Source organism: Aspergillus homomorphus, assembly GCF_003184865.1.
Source record: "Aspergillus homomorphus CBS 101889 unplaced genomic scaffold BO97scaffold_5, whole genome shotgun sequence".
NCBI classification, from domain to species: domain Eukaryota; kingdom Fungi; phylum Ascomycota; class Eurotiomycetes; order Eurotiales; family Aspergillaceae; genus Aspergillus; species Aspergillus homomorphus.
The window spans coordinates 791914-808355 of NW_020291891.1; the positions used below are offsets into that span (position 1 = coordinate 791914).

Sequence of the window (16442 nt, forward strand, 5' to 3'; positions counted from 1 at the left end):
TAGAGAAGTGAGTTAACAGAGGGAAAGAGGATGGGATGGGATGGGATGAATGGGATGGGGGGGGGGAAGGATGATTAGTTTCCGGCTAGGGGAGGGAAGGAGAGAGGAGGAGGGACGAAGGGCCGCCGATGTATGATGAAGATGGCGGCACCGGGAGGGACGAGATGGAAAGTCGAGGGAATGGGAATGGAATAATCACCGGAAACTTCGTTGGCCAGTGAGGGACTGCCGAACCGTCGGAAGAAATTCAAGAGGGCCCAGTTTGCTCTACGGTAACGGTAAAAAGGAAGAAATGAAGAGAAAAAATAAAGTAATAGAAAATCAGGTAATGTGGTAGAGGGAGCCTGAGGAATCCCACTTTTTTGGTAGTGGTGGTGGTGGTTGTGATTCCACAGTCAGTTTTTTTTTTTTTTTTGCCCTTCTTCGCACTTCCCTCTCGAGCCGGCTGAAAATCAGCACGGGTGGATGGGTTATAGTGGCGGTTATTGGTCCAAACCGATGATGGAGCGTTTGATGGTCGTTTTAAGGAATGTCGGAAAGGAACTTTCTTTTCTCCTGCTCCCCAAAAACGATACCGCGCCAGAGAGGAAAACTTAGTGGGAAAATTGGAGTCAAAAGAAAAAAGAAAAAAAAAAAAAAAAAAAAACCATGCTTGCTAGGCAGGTAGCTATCTAGACGGGTAGCTGGACGGATTGTTTTTGTTTACTCTGCCCCCTTTGACAGCCTTCTTTTCCCGGCCAACAACATCCATTCCCCCACCTCCACCCCGAGACGCGCCGGGGAAAGTCAACAGAAACCTGACAGAGTCAGACTATCTATTTTAGAGATGGAGCGACCCTACACCGCTTTCTTCCTCGCCTGGAGAGAAAGGGTGTCTGTGTGTCTGGACAACGAAGTTGCGCGCGCGCCCAGCAGGTCCAGCAGGTCCAAGACCAAGACCCGGACCAGGCAAGACCGGACCAGACCAGACTAGAAACAAGAACCCGGAAGGCCACCAATCCGTAAATTCATAAGTAACGAAGGCAGCCTGCAGGACCCGAACTCAACGCGGCCGACTGGCTGAACTTCGCTCGCTGAAGGGGGGCAAAAAGTACGGTGGGCCCCACCATGTGTCTATGACGACCAGAATGGATCACTTGATCGCTGATTGGCTGTAGGAACCATGATCAACTGAGGTTCTGCATGGACTTTAGGATGGAGTATGCTTTGTCGAGGACCACTCTCCAGGTACTCCAGCAGGGCGAATCGGGTATGTACGCCATTACCGCGCTTCTCAGGACCTGCTGCCGGGATATGAGAGCTGTGCGCTGCGAGAAGTAAAACGAAAGAAGGATCACTGCGCAGGAGTTTCTTATGGCAGATGGGAGAAACAAACAACCATGCCGGGCCCTAAAAGTAATATACTAAAGGACAATGTTTGACTAGCACCAACACTCCTCCACGCCTCATGTTCTCTCTGCTCACCGACAAGATCATCGCAGTCGATCTCATATCGGACCATTTTTTGAGAGAAGTGCCTCGTTCGAGGATAGTCTGTCCGTCTGTGTCTAGATACTACTACAATAATGATTTAGAGAGAATCTAGTTTATTTACTGGTCGACGATAGGAGTGACAGGTTGACAACCAACCACTTCACACTCAAACTGACTGACTGCGCCGTCTACGGGTAGATGCATCATAGCTCTGACTGCTTCCATGGTACTTGCCAGAGTAGCTCCGAAAAAGGACTGTACTGTTTTATGATCAAATGGACATGAGAGCCTTATGATGCAGAGAAACAAGACAATAAGGGCAAGAGAATAAGAAGAAAAAGTGAAGCACGAAGAGCGGGGGGCACACAAAGAGAAAGGGAAAGAAAAAAATAAAAAGGGCAGGGGAAAGCCTTACACTAGTGCATAGTGCATTTAGCGCCGATATTTAGACGCCAGTCTTGCCCTATTCTGTACTAGCCATCAAGACTTATGCACCAACCCACCGAAGATATGGAAAACAAGCACAGCAAATGAGCGAATCACCAGGTGAGCTGAGCCCCACTCAGCTCAAGAGAAAATCGTTCCTAGCGTCGCCGTTTAGAGGCATTCACAAATCAGATTGAGGGTGGTGGGAACTGAGATGAGCCGTCTAGAAGGTTGGCAAGGGCCCAATCGGATGGAATTGAGCAACGCTAAACACCAAAACGCTGGGACGAAAAGGGAACCTCGCCACTGGATCTGGTTGCGTCTGGGTGATGATGCCCGAGGCGAGTCCCGAGGGCCGATTGACTGGCTGTTTCTCCGTACTCGGATCGCCCAAAGGTGTGTGTGATGTATCAGAAATCAGAAGCCATCCCATCAGTAAGGGATTCGACTTTTGTGGTGGCTTTTCTGCAGCCGTGCAGCGGGATCATGATTGGCGACCGGACCCGCGATGTTGAAGACATTCCAGCTTATTTCATACATTCATAGTTCACCTATCGCCCCATTCATCCCTGGCGGGGGTTCGTTGCCCGGGGGCGGCTGTGGGATTGACATCCTCTGTACGGCAGGCCTACTGTACTTCCATGTACGCACTTACTTAGTACATGTGTACATAACCCGCCTGCTCCCCAGTTTCATCTGCATCGTCGAACATCCTATAAGTAAATGATCATGCAAGAGACAAGTGACGCTGAATCAGTCCCCGCCACCGAGACCGCATGGCCCTGCAGTTTCAAGGGTGGATGTATCCAGACGGGGAAATGGATCTATCCCTCTCTCCACTGCACCCCACGGCGGCCACAAATGCAAATGCAGACTATGCATCAGCAGTACATCATTAATCTTCTCTGTTCGCCTATGCGAAATAGATATGATGCATCGCTCTGTTCCCTTTTTGTCCCACTTACGTTACCGGTAGTCGACAGAGTGCGCCAACCACTCCCAACACCAATCACAAAGTACGAGTACTAGTCCAGCGGCAAACCCCTATTACCTACCTATCATGGGGAAGACAAGGCCAACTCGGAAGTATATCTAGTTCTCGCAGTGATCACCAACCCCCGCCATGGTATGATGTTGTTGACTTGTTGCCCTTTGCAAATCTTGTCACGTAGAAACAGAACCATATTGCATATCACATCACATCAGATATTGCATCACCAGCAAGTACTGGTGTTCAATATATCATCAATAATTCATCTATCTACCTGCAGTCATCTTGTTTTATGTTCTGGTCTTTCTTTCTCTTTTTTATTTCAATTGTTCCGATCGATGACGAAGGAGATACATTAGACTATGGAGCTATTGTCTGCTAGGCTGTTACCAGTACGTAGGGGGGAATTTAACCTACAGGGTCTAGTTTATACCCCGCATTTTGCATGGTAACGCCATTTTGACTTCATTGATCGGCTAATGAGTGAATTTCCAAGGAGCACCGGTACAGCCATCTTCTTTGTTTCAAGGTTGGGACTATCCATCCGCAGCGGAACATGGGTTTGTTGGTTTCCTGGCAGTGCAGTACAGTAGGTCGGAACCAGGCAACGCAGATGTTTACACGTCGGGCTATAAATATATATAAGTTTTACGTTGGCGCAGGTGGTTCTTTCGGCACGCGGTGCCTACTCCGCATGATACGAGGTAGTATAGATTCTGCCCACAAATCATTATGGCGACTCGGTTGGTAATGCGTTCTCAACTATCTGATCAAATGAGCGTTCTACGACCCAGAAACCGGCTACGAAGCAACTGTGGGCCTTGTTGAACATAACATCGCTTTACAGCTTTACAACCCCCTCCCCAAAACTTTCACGGATTAATCAATTCTTCTCGTTGTTTCGCATTGCTGATGACTTTTGAAGGCGAGTCCTTAGTCGAGATAGGCTGCCTTTAAATGAGAAGGCAGGTACTGAACTAAGTTCCTCTAGTACAATGGCAGTCGTCTGCCCGTGTCTCCCAGCTAAGTCCGTGGTTCAAACAGTCCCTCCCATGCATTCGCGACCCAGCAATCCAGTGCTCGAAGTAGATTAGAACTGTGCCCGATCCGTGCGAATAAGCTGCCGTGGTCGGAACAACATGTGATAAGAAAGTTGCTCTCGGGCTGAAACACTGTGTAGTTCACCTCGACACTCAACACTCCGCAGGTCTTAGCGGAGTTTTAGCCCTGGGCTGATCATATCTTCGAGGGGTGTGCCTTGTCATTCTGGAACGTAGTTCAGAGTAAGATCTGCACGTCTTGTTTGACAGGCTGGTTTCATCCATTTCATCCTCAAATCTTTGCAGCTAAGCTATGACGTTGCTTGTTTGTTCCTGTCTCTTCATGTCTTGCAACCATCAATTTACATGTATGGAGTCCTGTTCGGATGTCGGGGTTGTTCATTCAGAAACTCTTACTCGATAGAAATTGAGATAAAGAGTTCCCAACAGCATTGTGATTATATATCGCAGCACTACCCAAAGGTTTGGTTTCAGGTTCAACAGATGTTGTCTGAAGCTACGCCCAGCTAGAATGACTTCGGTGGTAAGTCTCGATACAATCTTCCACCCTTCCATACCTCAAGTTCGAGCGATTCATCTAGACGTTGTTGCATCTCAAAGTGGTTGATACTCACAGTGGCATGTGGTGCCGCGGGCGACCCGCATGCCCGCAACATCCGCGCACCTCATATCCATGCCCCTCGCGGGAAACACCTCAATCCCGCTTATTCCACCCGCCATGCCTGAGCCTGATAATCATCTACTCAAGCGCAAACGTGCTCGGGTCGCTTGTGAACCATGTCGACAGCGGAAAAGAAAATGCAATGGAGCGACACCTTGCGCAACCTGCACCGACTGGGGCTACACCTGCCACTATACAGATCAGACCCCTCGGAGACGCCATCCATCCCACTCGTCTCCCGCCACGGCGAAACCGTCCTCTCCTGCTGCAGGTGGAGATAACCTCCGCTCGCCAGACGAAACAATCACTCATTCCGGTCACCGAGGGATAGCCCGGAGTCTTGAAGCCAATTCGGCTGCCGCGTTTGTACGCAAGATGGGCCTCAAGGTTGATCCCGCGAAAGCTCCGAAATTGGCCCTGTTTGGTTGGAATATCGGTGCACGGCAGTTGCCCTCGGGGATGGGAACTATATCCGCCCGACCAATTGTCGACCTTATCTCATTGGCTGATATGAAGCGATTGGCTGGAGTCTACTTTGATAAGATCGACCCTTGCTACGGCTTCATCGACCGACGCATCTTTGATGACCATCTCGAGACTCGATGGCAGTCCCCCCTGTCCAGCATTTCCATGTATGACAGCATCCTTGCCGGAGTCGCGGCACTAGGCTCCCTCTTCTCTCAGCGAAGTATGAGTATCACCGAGCTCCACCTTGTCGAATCGGCCCGCTCGATACTCGACGGCCATGATGGATCCGGACCTCCATTCCTCGAGCTCGTCACTGGCTGGGCTCTCCGGGTGGTATACATGCGGATGACGGCGGCGCCACACGCTACCTGGATTGCCAGTTCCACCCTGATGCACCTCATCGAAGCCTCGGGTCTTCATCTTGAATCCTCCATATCCTATGACACTGTTCCGTTACGTCCTGCCACACAGCACGACCCGGAGATCAGCCGTCGCCTCGTGGGTGTCGCCCACCACCTCAACATCTGGACCTCCTTCGACCTCGGACTATCCCGTGTATCCTTCCGTACCGGGCTTCCCTTACCCCCCGCTTCCAAACCAGGCGATTACACCCCCGAGGTTCTGAGTCTTCTTCCTGCATCCGCATGCCTCGACCCCGAAATCTCCCAAACAGACAGCGACCTGGAACCCACTCTCACCAAAGTCTTGCACGGCACCCACACGCAACCCCCATCCGTAATGGCCCAAACAAACCTTGTACTGTGTATTCTCCGCCGCCTTCGCATTCTGAACCTCTCTATCACCCCGCAGATCACCGACCAAGTCCTCGCCCTATTCGGCAAAGCCCTCTCGTGCGCGCGCACCATGGTCACGGACTGCTGTCCGTGGCATCAGGTCGCCAACGTCCCGATGCAGATTCTCTATGTCCTGCTGGAGATGGATACGCGAGCGTCGTTGGCGATGCTGCCCGAGGCGATGCAGACGGTGACGCTGGTGGCGAGCACATACGACACCGCGACGATGAGGGAGGCGTACAGTACCGCGCGGCTGCTGGTATCGCTGTACCAGCAGCGTCGGTCGGAGGACACGAGGGTGTTGGCCGAGGTGTTGAATCTGGCTCCTGGCGGACAAGTCGGGGAGGCATCGGCCGTGACTGAGCCCTTCAGCCCGCGGGTAGAAGAGCTGTCCTGGCTGGAGGGACTGGTCGCGGAAATGCCGAGCTTACAGGGGATTGAGCTGGAGCCATGGCTACAAGGGGAAGTACTTGCGGGAGAGGGGTGGGAGTGTTAACGATCAATTGAATTGACACCTGGCAATTAGAGTATGCTCATTGTGCACTGGAACAAGAAGCAGAGAAAAAACGCCGACGCCATCTCCATAAAGCAACGCCAAATTGGGTATCTCAGAACCGAAACGGAGTATGCATGTACTGTACCAAAGCACCCTCCAGAAGAAAAGCGCCTAGAAACATCCACTTAGCGGCGATTTTTGCCCAAACGCGAAGGTGTTTCCTGATTGTCTTTCTCCAGCTGACGGCGCACTTCCTCCGCCTTGGTCTCGCCGCTGGGGGTGTCGCCACCAGGTTGACCCGTCTTCTTGTAATCCTTTGACTGCTTCTTGGTCACATCCGGATTCTCCTCCTTGAATTCCACCATGCCCTTCATGCCGGGGTGGGCCACGCATCCAAAGCACAGTCGGTATTCCTTCAATCCGTTCTCGAAGCAGGTCCCGCTGGTGCACAGCTTCCACATGTTTCTGCAACGCTTGGCAGGGCAGCGAGCGGTTTTGTGGATGTCGTTGGCGTGACGGCACACGTCGCAGAAACCCTCCAATCCAGAGCGCGTGGTCATTTTGTCTTTGGCAAATCCCCCGGAAGCTGCAGAGGGTTGATACGTAAGTATACAGACTACTATCCTTGACTTATGGGGCTCCTGCTAAGAGCACTTACCTTGCCTAGAATCCAAAGAGTCAGGAATCCCGAGCTAAGCTCCGGTTGAAAGGAATGGTGTGGTAAGTGTGCTTGGTAGATCAAAGGTTTGCAATCTGAGAGGATCTGTAAGAGAACATGAAGCTTTCTGCCCTGTGTGGCTCTTCAGTTGGTTGTTTGGGAGAGCAAAAAAGGAGAAAGATTACTGGGAGCCGGAGGATACAGACCATACAGTCAATAGGAAGCACTTCTGGCGCTTCGGTGAATGTGTTACTCTGACTGCCAGGCATTCACTCGCTTGCCTTGCAGTCAACCTCTTCACTCTTCCATACCGGAACAATTAGATTTACTCCCATCTTGTGTATGTGTTCACAGGACTTATTGACACCCGTAGTTTGCCGACGTTTGATTAGGAGAGGTAATTGCGGCAATGGACGGCGGCCGAAAGTGCTGTCAGCTCAGATATAGAGTAATTTGAACTTTGGTTGCAACCACCAATTGGAAAGCTAAGATACCAAACGCATTCATCCAGTGATGCCCCACCCATGGATTCAAGAGGAGTTCCGTCCGAACCAAGAGGGAGATCTCGGTGAAACTCCAGGACAGTCTCGTAGCCACGTGACTACATACTTCCTTGACAACCAATCAGACCGTGCACAATTATACATAGCTTGAGGAGGCTCTGCCTACAAATTGAGGTACTGTACAAGGTATCTGATGCCGGAGCTCTCTCTGCGGTAGGCGTGTATAGCAGAAGACTTGAACCGGGCATCACTGTTTGACACAATTCTTGCCGTCTACTGTATTAACCACAGTCATAAGCGTCCACTAATGTTGAACTCGTACATGCGGATCACGCTAACAGTACAAATGCTGACTTTCAAATAGGCAGTCTGCATGGCAACCTGGAATTTCCCATGCCCATTCATCAAAATGTTCGCTTCCTCTACAGAGATCAATTAAAGAATTTGTGCAGGCTCAATTGTCTCCATATTCTCAGGGGTTGACAGATTTTCCTGGCCATCATGCTCCACCTTATCTTTCCATTGCAAAATCCTGTCGATATCGAGCTCCTTGTGCTCGGTTTCTTCAGGTGTTCCGCCATCGGTATTCCACCGGCTTTTAATCCACGGATGTATCTGCATGCGGCGTATCTTATCAATGTCACCGGCCCCATCGTCGAGCCATATGGCACCTTCACACAGTCTCTGCCAGGAGAACAGGCTTTGTGTTGCAGCCCACGATTGCTTCTCAGCGATTTCTCTTCTTGGGTGGGGCGGGCTGAATTATTAGCATATATCAAGGGCTTACTGGCTTCAAACTCACTCATTGACATGCCCTACAGGACAATAATAGTTAATCGTGCGAACTCGCGAAGGTTTCAGGTGATGTTCAATGTTCGTCGGGAATCTTTTCCCAGATCTCAACTTCCAGCATATATTCCAAGAATGAGGTCTGTGCATGTGTCCTAGATGCTCTCTGACTTCGAGACTGAGATTTGTGAAGGGGGTCGCGCCGAATGGCGGCACCGGGGACCGTGGCCATTGCAATCCACTGCATTCAAGCTCCGGTGGGCAAAAGTGAAAGGTCTGGAATTCGCGTACACGATCAACGATAGGTTCTGCCGTATAAGCTGAACGATATGTCACCTGAAGAAAGGATTGAGTGGTATTGGTCCAATAAGCGGCAGGCAGAGATATCTCCGGTAGCGAATCAAGCGAACGATTCAAGAACATCATTGCTCTGTTGGAGTAGATTGCAGCCGCCCAAAAAAGACTCAAATGTGGTTTCACATATGTGATGGCGTGGAGGAGCTGCACATCGTCAATCTCCCACACCGGAAAGACTGGTCTCAACTCCTCGTGATTGGGTCTATATGCTTTGAGGCGTTGCTGGTCGGCAACCTCGTCCCCCAGCGAAAGGCCTTCTAGTACACCTAACGACGCTGCTCCTTCCAAGTTGCAAGGGACGCTAGGATCGAAGAATGCACTGCAGAGCAACGAGTCCACGGCATCCCACGTAGAACTCAGAAACATGCATTGATCAATGTTTTGGAACAGCTTATGAAAGATTGTGTTGTTCTGAGTTGTTGTGGAGTCAAAGGACTTGGCTGGGATCATGGCTGGAGGAGGAAACTTAGCTCGGGAGCCGTCTCGTGAGTGAAGAAATAGAATCGAGGCAAGGCCAATGAGTAACTCCCCTTCAAGGCCTTCCGACGTGCAAAAGTCGAGAAGGATATGGAAAGCAAGGGCTGAATCTGCAGCCACTGGAGCCAGATCGTCTCTAGATGGTAATTAGCACAGAACAAATAAAGGTTACCCGGTGATAGACATACTGATGCTTTGACATGCCGGGCAGTCTCAACATCCACAGAGGATAAAGCGCCTCCTTATTCTCTCCGAGGCGCTCGAGATGAGCTTTCCAGCGACCTTGCAAGATAATGTCCCAGAAGGAATCTTCAAGCTGCAACCTCTGGTCATGAAACATTTGGCATTCCAGACCAGCTTGTTGTAATAATTCCACCCAGCGAGCGGAAAAGATATAGGACCATGCAAGGACAATGCTCGTGAAATACTCAGCGCGGAGGGGCCTAGCTGATATCGGAATTGCGGCTCTTGAAGGTGTCACAGTCACTGTCGGGCATATGTGCCACCATTGGCGAGCGACGCAATAGCGAAATTCGAGCGACTTCTGAGGCTGATCGCAAGCTGGGTCGTCCGTTGATTTGACACAGATTTCTCCAATGAGGTGATAATCATATACTTCCTCCAGTACCTCATCTGGGAGAGAGTGAAAGAACGGAGGGACATCCTTCAGGAGATTTAAGAAAGACTGTATGTAGAACTCAAATGAATCGGAGCCTGGCACACGAGTTGCGGCCGCGTCTTTCCACTCAGCGAGTTTGGATTGGTAACACAAATTGAACTGTGCTGTAGTTGGACAGATTCCATCACCGGGAGAAAAGTTGTAGCGGCTATTAGATGACTCAGACGATTCAAACGAATTGGACGATATGGACGATTCAGATGATTCAGATGATTCAGATGATTTGGGCGATTTGGGTGGTTCGGGTATTCGAGGTAACCTGGGCGAGCCAGGCATGACAGGTAATTCGGGTGCGACAGGTGTTTCATCACTGTGCACTACACCGGTTGAGTCTTTGTTCTCCATGGTTGAGTCCTGAAAGGGGATGTATTGGGGAGTAAGAAGTAAGCTTCAGATGGAAGAGAAAAGACAACAAATAGAGTCAGTTACAGAGGCGGGGAAGGAAGCAATTGGTTGACCCAGGCAACTCTCAACTTCAACTAGAAGTGACTGTTGCCTGTGGTAAGGGAGACGCTTCGGAAATGAATCAGGAAATGTAGAAGTCAGTCGGAATGAACAACCTAAGGTGGAACTTGCTTTCCAGTACGATACTCAACACGATGCCAACCTTGAAAGCATATGAGGTACTTATAGCAAGTTGAAGACAACGATCTTGCCAAATCCAGATCTGACAGGCTTCTACAGCATTGAGGTAGGTCACTGCTTTGTTGGTATACCTCTGTCACATGATATGGTCCCTCTGAAGTGCAATCTCTCAATCTGTAGACTATGATTTCCTACCACAAGAAACACACATCTCACTACCTGAGTCCATACACTCGTGTAAGGAAACTATGCATGCCCATCTGCGGGCCAGATCTGACCATTATTGGTCTTAACCACACTCCATTTCCCAGCCTTTCGATCCACGACCGTCACCTCCTTTGGCTTGAGGAACAACGGTTCCGTGATCTCATGGTACTCTTTGAGATACGGTCTTGTCATAGCCACCTGTCATCCATATCAGCTGAACACAATCGTTTTCAAGAAGAACTGGAAGCCTTACATTCTCCACCCAGTCCTTCGACGCGTTCCTACACATTTATGCCATCAGTGGTAAACGACGATACACAATTAGGTCAGGATTACCAATTCTTGAGGATCAAAATCTCTCCTTTATTCTCCTGCGATTGATACACTTCGAAGAGCGTGCATTCAGGCTCGCCAAGAATCTTATAGAACACACTCTCCAAAGCATCAAAGAAGGTCTTGATGTCTTTCTCCGCCACCCAGACGCGAACCTGAAGTGACACAAGATCGGACATGGTGAGACTTAAAGATAATCTGTTCAAAGGGATCAAACTAGAGCAGAGTTGATCTGTCTCCCCAGCTCCAGATTATGAAGAGTTTATATAACACTTGAAACGCTGATCTGGGTGAAAGAAGCTGGTGGTTACACTTTCTTATTATTGGTTGCTTGACTTGAGCATGCAGCCTTCTTCCTGCATCATTGCCGCTTCTTTAGTGTACTGACTATGCTTGCTTTGAGAAACCTGGCTAACTACTCTTGACTCCAGTGTTCTACAAATCAATCTCAGGGAGAGTGTGTGACGTCGGATCGCAATGTCCTCTCGATATTCGCAAGTAGCACGGAACATCTCTTGGGGTCAACAGATCACAGAGCAAGCTCTTTACTCTGACACCATAACCATCGTCTAGACTCACGAATAGTCACCCGACACATGGTCCACAGAGTTGACCATAGTAGATCTACCGCTGACTGGGTATGGTGTTGCATTTGTACCCATGCGACTACCCGTACCATCTCTTATGGATCAAAGACAAAGGAAATGCAAAATTAAATTGGTCAACAGCCTTCACTACCACGGAGCATTAGCGGTAATGACTGGGCATAACCAGGCCTGGTAAAATGACTTAGAAGAGACTGAATTGTCGATGCACCATAAAGGGCATCGAACCTCCAGAATCTGGTCAACAAGAGCTAAGCAAGCGCTGGATGTACTGAAGGTCTACCTGACTGGCTTAGGCTTCTCAGCGCGCGTCTGTCCTAGCTTCGAAGAGAAAGCTGCTACTATACCCAGTGCAGACTCAATACCTCAGTTTTTCTAGACACGGCAAGGCTCCAGTTTCTGCAGATTGGCCACGAAGTGGTAATATATACTACCTCGTCTTCGTATCAATTCACCGACGCACCTCTTATCTCAGACCTCCTCAGGGAAACCAGCCATCGGCAAGCACCCAAATTAGCTATTTTAGTCGGGGGTATATCACATAATCTCAGAAAGCACGATTCAGCGAGCCTGCATAAAGCATCGAAAAGACGAAGTGTTTGCGAGAATCACATGCGCATCAAAGTGACACCCAAGGTTAATTCCGAAAGAGGTTAGACGATCCCCCGCAGCAGCCGAAGCTTCCCCCCACCAAACTCACGCGCCGCTCGCCGGCCCGGTCTCATCGCCGGTGAGTGAGCAACATCACCCCTCCTTCACCTTCACATCCGACATATCAATCCCTCTTTCTCTCTCTCAACCTCCTCTACACATATCTCGACATTATTCCCGAATCTCCACCACCACAAACCAACTCACACCGCAATGCCCTCCCTCAAAGAAAGCACCATCGCCTTCATCGGCGGCGGCAACATGGCCTCGGCGATCATCAAGGGCCTGGTGGCGCAAAACATTCAGAAGCAGAACATCATCGTCGCGGAGCCGTGGGAGGTTAACCGGAGCAAGATTGACGCGATCGGTGTGCGCACCACGACCGACAACGTCGCCGCCGGCGGTGACGCCGACATCGTTATCATCGCCGTCAAGCCGCAGATCACCAAAACCGTGTGCCAGGAGCTGGCTGCCTCGTGGGCTCAGCGCTCCGCCCTCCCCATCGTCGTCAGTATCGCCGCCGGCATCACCATGAAGAGTCTGCGCGAGTGGGTCCAGACGAGCGACGGCCGCTCGGCGCACATCGTGCGGGTCATGCCCAACACCCCCGCGCTGGTCAACGAGGGCGCCTCGGGTCTGGTCGCCAGCGAGGATGTCACGGCCGCGGAGAAGGAGGTCATCGGCGAGTTGCTGGGCAGTGTGAGCAAGGCGACGGAGTGGGTGGATCGCGAGGAGCTCTTGGACGTCGTTACGGGATTGTCTGGTATGCTTCCCCCCCCCAACCAACACCAAAACGCCCGGTGGAAGACGATTCATGTGGCGGACGGACGGGATGGCTAGGTTTATTGGTGGCTAACTGACTTGATGTAGGATCGGGTCCTGCTTATTTCTTCGCTATGGTCGAGCACCTCGTTGCCAGTGCCACTGCACTTGGTCTGTCTAAAGAGCAGGCTACCCGCTTGGCGTCTCAGACGTGCCTGGGTGCCGGTAAGATGCTGGTAGAGTCGGATGAGGAGCCTGCGCAATTGCGCAAGAACGTCACTAGCCCCAACGGCACGACGCACGCGGCGTTGCAAACGTTTGAGTCGCTTAACTTCAAGGATATTGTGGACAAGGCTGTTCAGTCTGCTACGGCACGGGCTGAGGAGTTGGGAAAGACTCTCGGCTAGATCTGATATTTGAATGCCAAAATGACATAAATTCGTGATCCAACTTATACTACGCTACAGACTGAATAAAGTAGTGGCCAGGATATGGCATGTTGGTCAAGGGCAATAGCTGGAAGTCTAATACTTCGCAGCCAATAGATGCATGAGGGGAAAAGGTATCACAAAATCCGAATGGCAAACGACATATGCACAAATTACAATTCCATTCAAGTAATTAAATCTTTTAGCTGACATGTAGCAGAGAATTAACAATACATCATTATCGAAGATACATAAGAGCATTTGGCGCACTTGAACCCAATTTTAAGCTTGAGGGAAGTGCTCAACGCGAGAAGTATAAGATTGAAAGGCGGTCGTTCAGAGGACTGTGGCTAGCCCTTCAAGCAGCGTGCATGGCGCCGTGCTTGCAGTAGGTGCCGTCAGCAACAGATCCCATGTGGACCGGGCGGCCGTGAGCGCAAAGGGCCCATGACTTGCCATCCTCATTACAGACGATAGTGTTGTCAACGCAAGAGCCACCGTGGGCGCCATCATGAGCGGCAACATGAGCGGCACCATGAACATTTCCATTGGACAGGTCATTGGCAATGCGGCTAGATTCAGACCCTGCTGCAGCAGTGGGAAGCAGCACAGTGTGCTCCTTGTTAGACCCGAAGGCGGATGCCACTTTGGAAGCCGACTGCGAGGCAGCAGCTGAAGAAGAGACAGAGGACGGAGACGGAGCAACGGCTGACGATGAAGTCAGGGCGTTGCGGGAGGAAGCAGCAGAGGACGAGGACGGCGAGTTAGCGCCGTGGGAGCCTCCCAGAAAATCAGCAGTACCGGTGCAGGTGTAACCGGTTCCAGAACCGCTACCCTCAACGGACGAGCCGGGAAGGGGGAAGTTGACTTCTTGGCCTTCGATAGTCGTGCACCCTCCAGGCCCGTTGACGTTGGCGATGAACATTGGTGGAGCGCTGCTGAAGCTGGCGACGCTGCCGGCGATCTGCTGCTGTGCTACATCACGCTTCTTGGAGCCGCCGATGGTAACCTGGGCGCAGTTCATGTACATTTCCCTATTCCCGATTTTGTTGAACCAGGACCACGCCAGAAGAGCTTGTCCACCGGGGGCGTCCGATGGGATGGAGAACTGGTATTTGGAGACAAGGGGGCACCCGCCGAGCATTGAATGGATGACCTTGAACGACTTGCCCTGGTCGTATGACAGGGAAATTTGGCAAGAACCTCCCCCGTGCGTGGCACTCCCCTGCAGTTCCAGGCTGTATGAGCCACCAGGGGAGTAGTTCGCTACCGATTGGAATGGGTCGTTTGCATATCCTTTGCACGGAAAGTCATGACCATCGCTGGAAAGAGGATTGGTGTACGAGTAGTCCTTGTTCCCACTGGCGTCTGGGTTTAGAGGACTGCGAATGGGAAACGGATTGGACATCTGGACATGGGCGGACACCGACGAGGCCAACAGGCCGCAAATAACGGCAGCACTCTTCATTTTGAAGTACAAACGACGGTCTTCTGAGTGTCTGGATTGGATGAGGAAGCGAGTGGAGCTGTGGTAAATCAACAGATTAGTCGTGGGATCTCTCAATTCATGATATCTTTGCTTGCATCCACGTCCTCAAGGCAAGGGACTGTTGCACTTACACGGTTCTAATCCGCAGTCAGACAAGTATCCCGATCTTGACCCGTGTTCGTGAAGTGGACAACGGCTCGTCTGGTCTTGTAGCGCGATCAATGAGATGCCCTAAGCTGCGCACGAGAGGAGAAGGCACGGACGTCCCAGCAGCATGAAAAGATGAAGGAAACCAGTTCATATAAATAACATGGTAAGTGGCATGCCTGACAAGCTTGTTCCATGTCTTCGACTGGGTCCCTCTAGGAATGGTGAAAGTCCTGTTGCAGCGGAATGCAGGTCCGCGTAGGCTTGACAACAAGAGAGCCATGGGCATTCCGTGCCACCCACTGATCGAGTTCGCTAGTCAATTAGTGCGCTTCATTTCCTTCCACTTTGTAAGACTGTTTGTGTCTCTTCTCTCAGCCAGAGTACCGATATTTGAGTGAAAGATCTCTGGTTCCTATTGTTGATATAGCGTGTTGATAACTATCAAAGCCAGAACTCAGCGTCAGGCATGCGTATGCGATATAGAGTTCGAACCAGGATGTACACTACCGATGATACCTGCATCGTACCTAAGCTGACTCTGCGATCGCCAGGCACGGTATATCGGCTGAGCCACTTTCTTTGAAACAGATAAACACCATTGATTGACCGGTGGTTCGCCAACAGTCAATCACTCCGGTGTCGACCCTTCCCTGCCTTGAACTGCGAAAATCTAGACAGGCATCCACCTCGATTCCGAAACTTGTTCACCCCTCTTGCATCCTCGATTTTCCCTGTCCCCCATGGTTTATGCTCCTCCCTTGAACGACGCCTGGGCGCGGATAATGTCTCGCGTTCGAAGAATTGGTGTACAGTGCGCCCAGATTCCACACCCGATAATTTTAGCTATAGTTCTTCCGATCACGGTTCGAAGGCACTCCACTAGATACTTTGGTAAAACCCTTGCCTAGCCACCGGAGGAATAAACGCCCACTTCGTGTCGTCCAACATGCCAAACGTTCCCAGGGCAGACAGGGGCTGGGAATCTGGCCGAGTGCTCCGGGCTCGCCACCCCCTACTCAACAGACGAGTCAGGAGGCGAAGATCCAAGTACTGCCATGTAAGTAGATTGAACTAAGTTGATCCTGGGGATCGGAGACTTTCATAAGGATCTGCAGCCCTTTCCGATCCGCGCGCATTGGCCCCCTGCAGACGCGTCTCAACACCAGGTTGATTTGCTGCACATACTTCGGCTGCCCGACTCCCATGGCTTGTGATGACACCGGTTTCAAATCCCACTATTGCTTTGAAATACTGAGAGTAACCATCATGAGACCTCGGGTGAGGTATGTCGCTCCTAGATAAACCTCTATCTATGCTGAACGCTGTAATTGAAGGGTGCCCGGGATTTCTCACAAGAAGCTAGAGTACGGGGAAGGGGGCAAGGAGGGGATCTCCTTGG

At 50.9% G+C, this 16442-nt stretch overlaps 7 protein-coding genes across 7 annotated transcripts; 2 read left to right on the forward strand and 5 right to left on the reverse strand.

The window, feature by feature from the left end:
* Nucleotides 1-4669: 4669 nt before the first annotated feature.
* On the forward strand, nucleotides 4670-6370 carry BO97DRAFT_432125 (uncharacterized protein; the record flags this gene model as incomplete). The annotated part of the gene is made up of 2 exons (XM_025697519.1): nucleotides 4670-4883; nucleotides 4938-6370. 2 exons carry the CDS (start codon nucleotides 4670-4672, stop codon nucleotides 6368-6370), a joined length of 1647 nt encoding a protein of 548 aa, XP_025554724.1.
* Nucleotides 6371-6463: 93 nt separating this feature from the next.
* On the reverse strand, nucleotides 6464-7019 carry BO97DRAFT_216424 (uncharacterized protein). The gene has a single exon (XM_025690617.1). It carries the CDS (start codon nucleotides 6928-6930, stop codon nucleotides 6556-6558), a length of 375 nt encoding a protein of 124 aa, XP_025554725.1. The 5' UTR covers nucleotides 6931-7019; the 3' UTR covers nucleotides 6464-6555.
* BO97DRAFT_216425 (uncharacterized protein) lies at nucleotides 7020-7361 on the reverse strand. Its single transcript, XM_025690618.1, has one exon. The coding sequence runs from the start codon at nucleotides 7295-7297 to the stop codon at nucleotides 7109-7111; it is 189 nt and encodes a 62-aa protein (XP_025554726.1). The 5' UTR covers nucleotides 7298-7361; the 3' UTR covers nucleotides 7020-7108.
* A 677-nt stretch (nucleotides 7362-8038) lies between these two features.
* BO97DRAFT_312849 (uncharacterized protein) lies at nucleotides 8039-9965 on the reverse strand (the record flags this gene model as incomplete). The annotated part of the gene is made up of 4 exons (XM_025691239.1): nucleotides 8039-8288; nucleotides 8334-8836; nucleotides 8912-9290; nucleotides 9343-9965. Coding segments are annotated over 4 exons (1755 nt in total), but the record flags the coding sequence as incomplete, so codon positions are not given.
* Nucleotides 9966-10664: 699 nt separating this feature from the next.
* On the reverse strand, nucleotides 10665-11137 carry BO97DRAFT_411680 (putative quinol monooxygenase; the record flags this gene model as incomplete). Its single annotated transcript, XM_025696187.1, has 3 exons — nucleotides 10665-10823; nucleotides 10879-10906; nucleotides 10962-11137. 3 exons carry the CDS (start codon nucleotides 11135-11137, stop codon nucleotides 10665-10667), a joined length of 363 nt encoding a protein of 120 aa, XP_025554728.1.
* A 1168-nt stretch (nucleotides 11138-12305) lies between these two features.
* BO97DRAFT_475923 (pyrroline-5-carboxylate reductase family protein) lies at nucleotides 12306-13486 on the forward strand. The gene is made up of 2 exons (XM_025700446.1): nucleotides 12306-12977; nucleotides 13085-13486. The coding sequence occupies exons 1-2, from the start codon at nucleotides 12428-12430 to the stop codon at nucleotides 13381-13383; spliced, it is 849 nt and encodes a 282-aa protein (XP_025554729.1). The 5' UTR covers nucleotides 12306-12427; the 3' UTR covers nucleotides 13384-13486.
* A 138-nt stretch (nucleotides 13487-13624) lies between these two features.
* On the reverse strand, nucleotides 13625-15303 carry BO97DRAFT_216441 (uncharacterized protein). Its single transcript, XM_025690619.1, has 2 exons — nucleotides 15025-15303; nucleotides 13625-14930 (listed from the first exon to the last, which is right to left on the reverse strand). The coding sequence occupies exon 2, from the start codon at nucleotides 14870-14872 to the stop codon at nucleotides 13763-13765; it is 1110 nt and encodes a 369-aa protein (XP_025554730.1). The 5' UTR covers nucleotides 14873-14930; nucleotides 15025-15303; the 3' UTR covers nucleotides 13625-13762.
* Nucleotides 15304-16442: the final 1139 nt, after the last annotated feature.

Bases quoted from the DNA above. Each gene is read 5' to 3' on its own strand.
- BO97DRAFT_216441 (XM_025690619.1), bottom strand. From the start codon at position 14,872: ATGAAGAGTGCTGCCGTTATTTGCGGCCTGTTGGCCTCGTCGGTGTCC.
- BO97DRAFT_216425 (XM_025690618.1), bottom strand. From the start codon at position 7,297: ATGCCTGGCAGTCAGAGTAACACATTCACCGAAGCGCCAGAAGTGCTT.
- BO97DRAFT_475923 (XM_025700446.1), top strand. From the start codon at position 12,428: ATGCCCTCCCTCAAAGAAAGCACCATCGCCTTCATCGGCGGCGGCAAC. The intron at 12,978-13,084 runs GTATGCTTCCCC...GACTTGATGTAG, and splicing joins CGTCGTTACGGGATTGTCTG to GATCGGGTCCTGCTTATTTC.
- BO97DRAFT_216424 (XM_025690617.1), bottom strand. From the start codon at position 6,930: ATGACCACGCGCTCTGGATTGGAGGGTTTCTGCGACGTGTGCCGTCAC.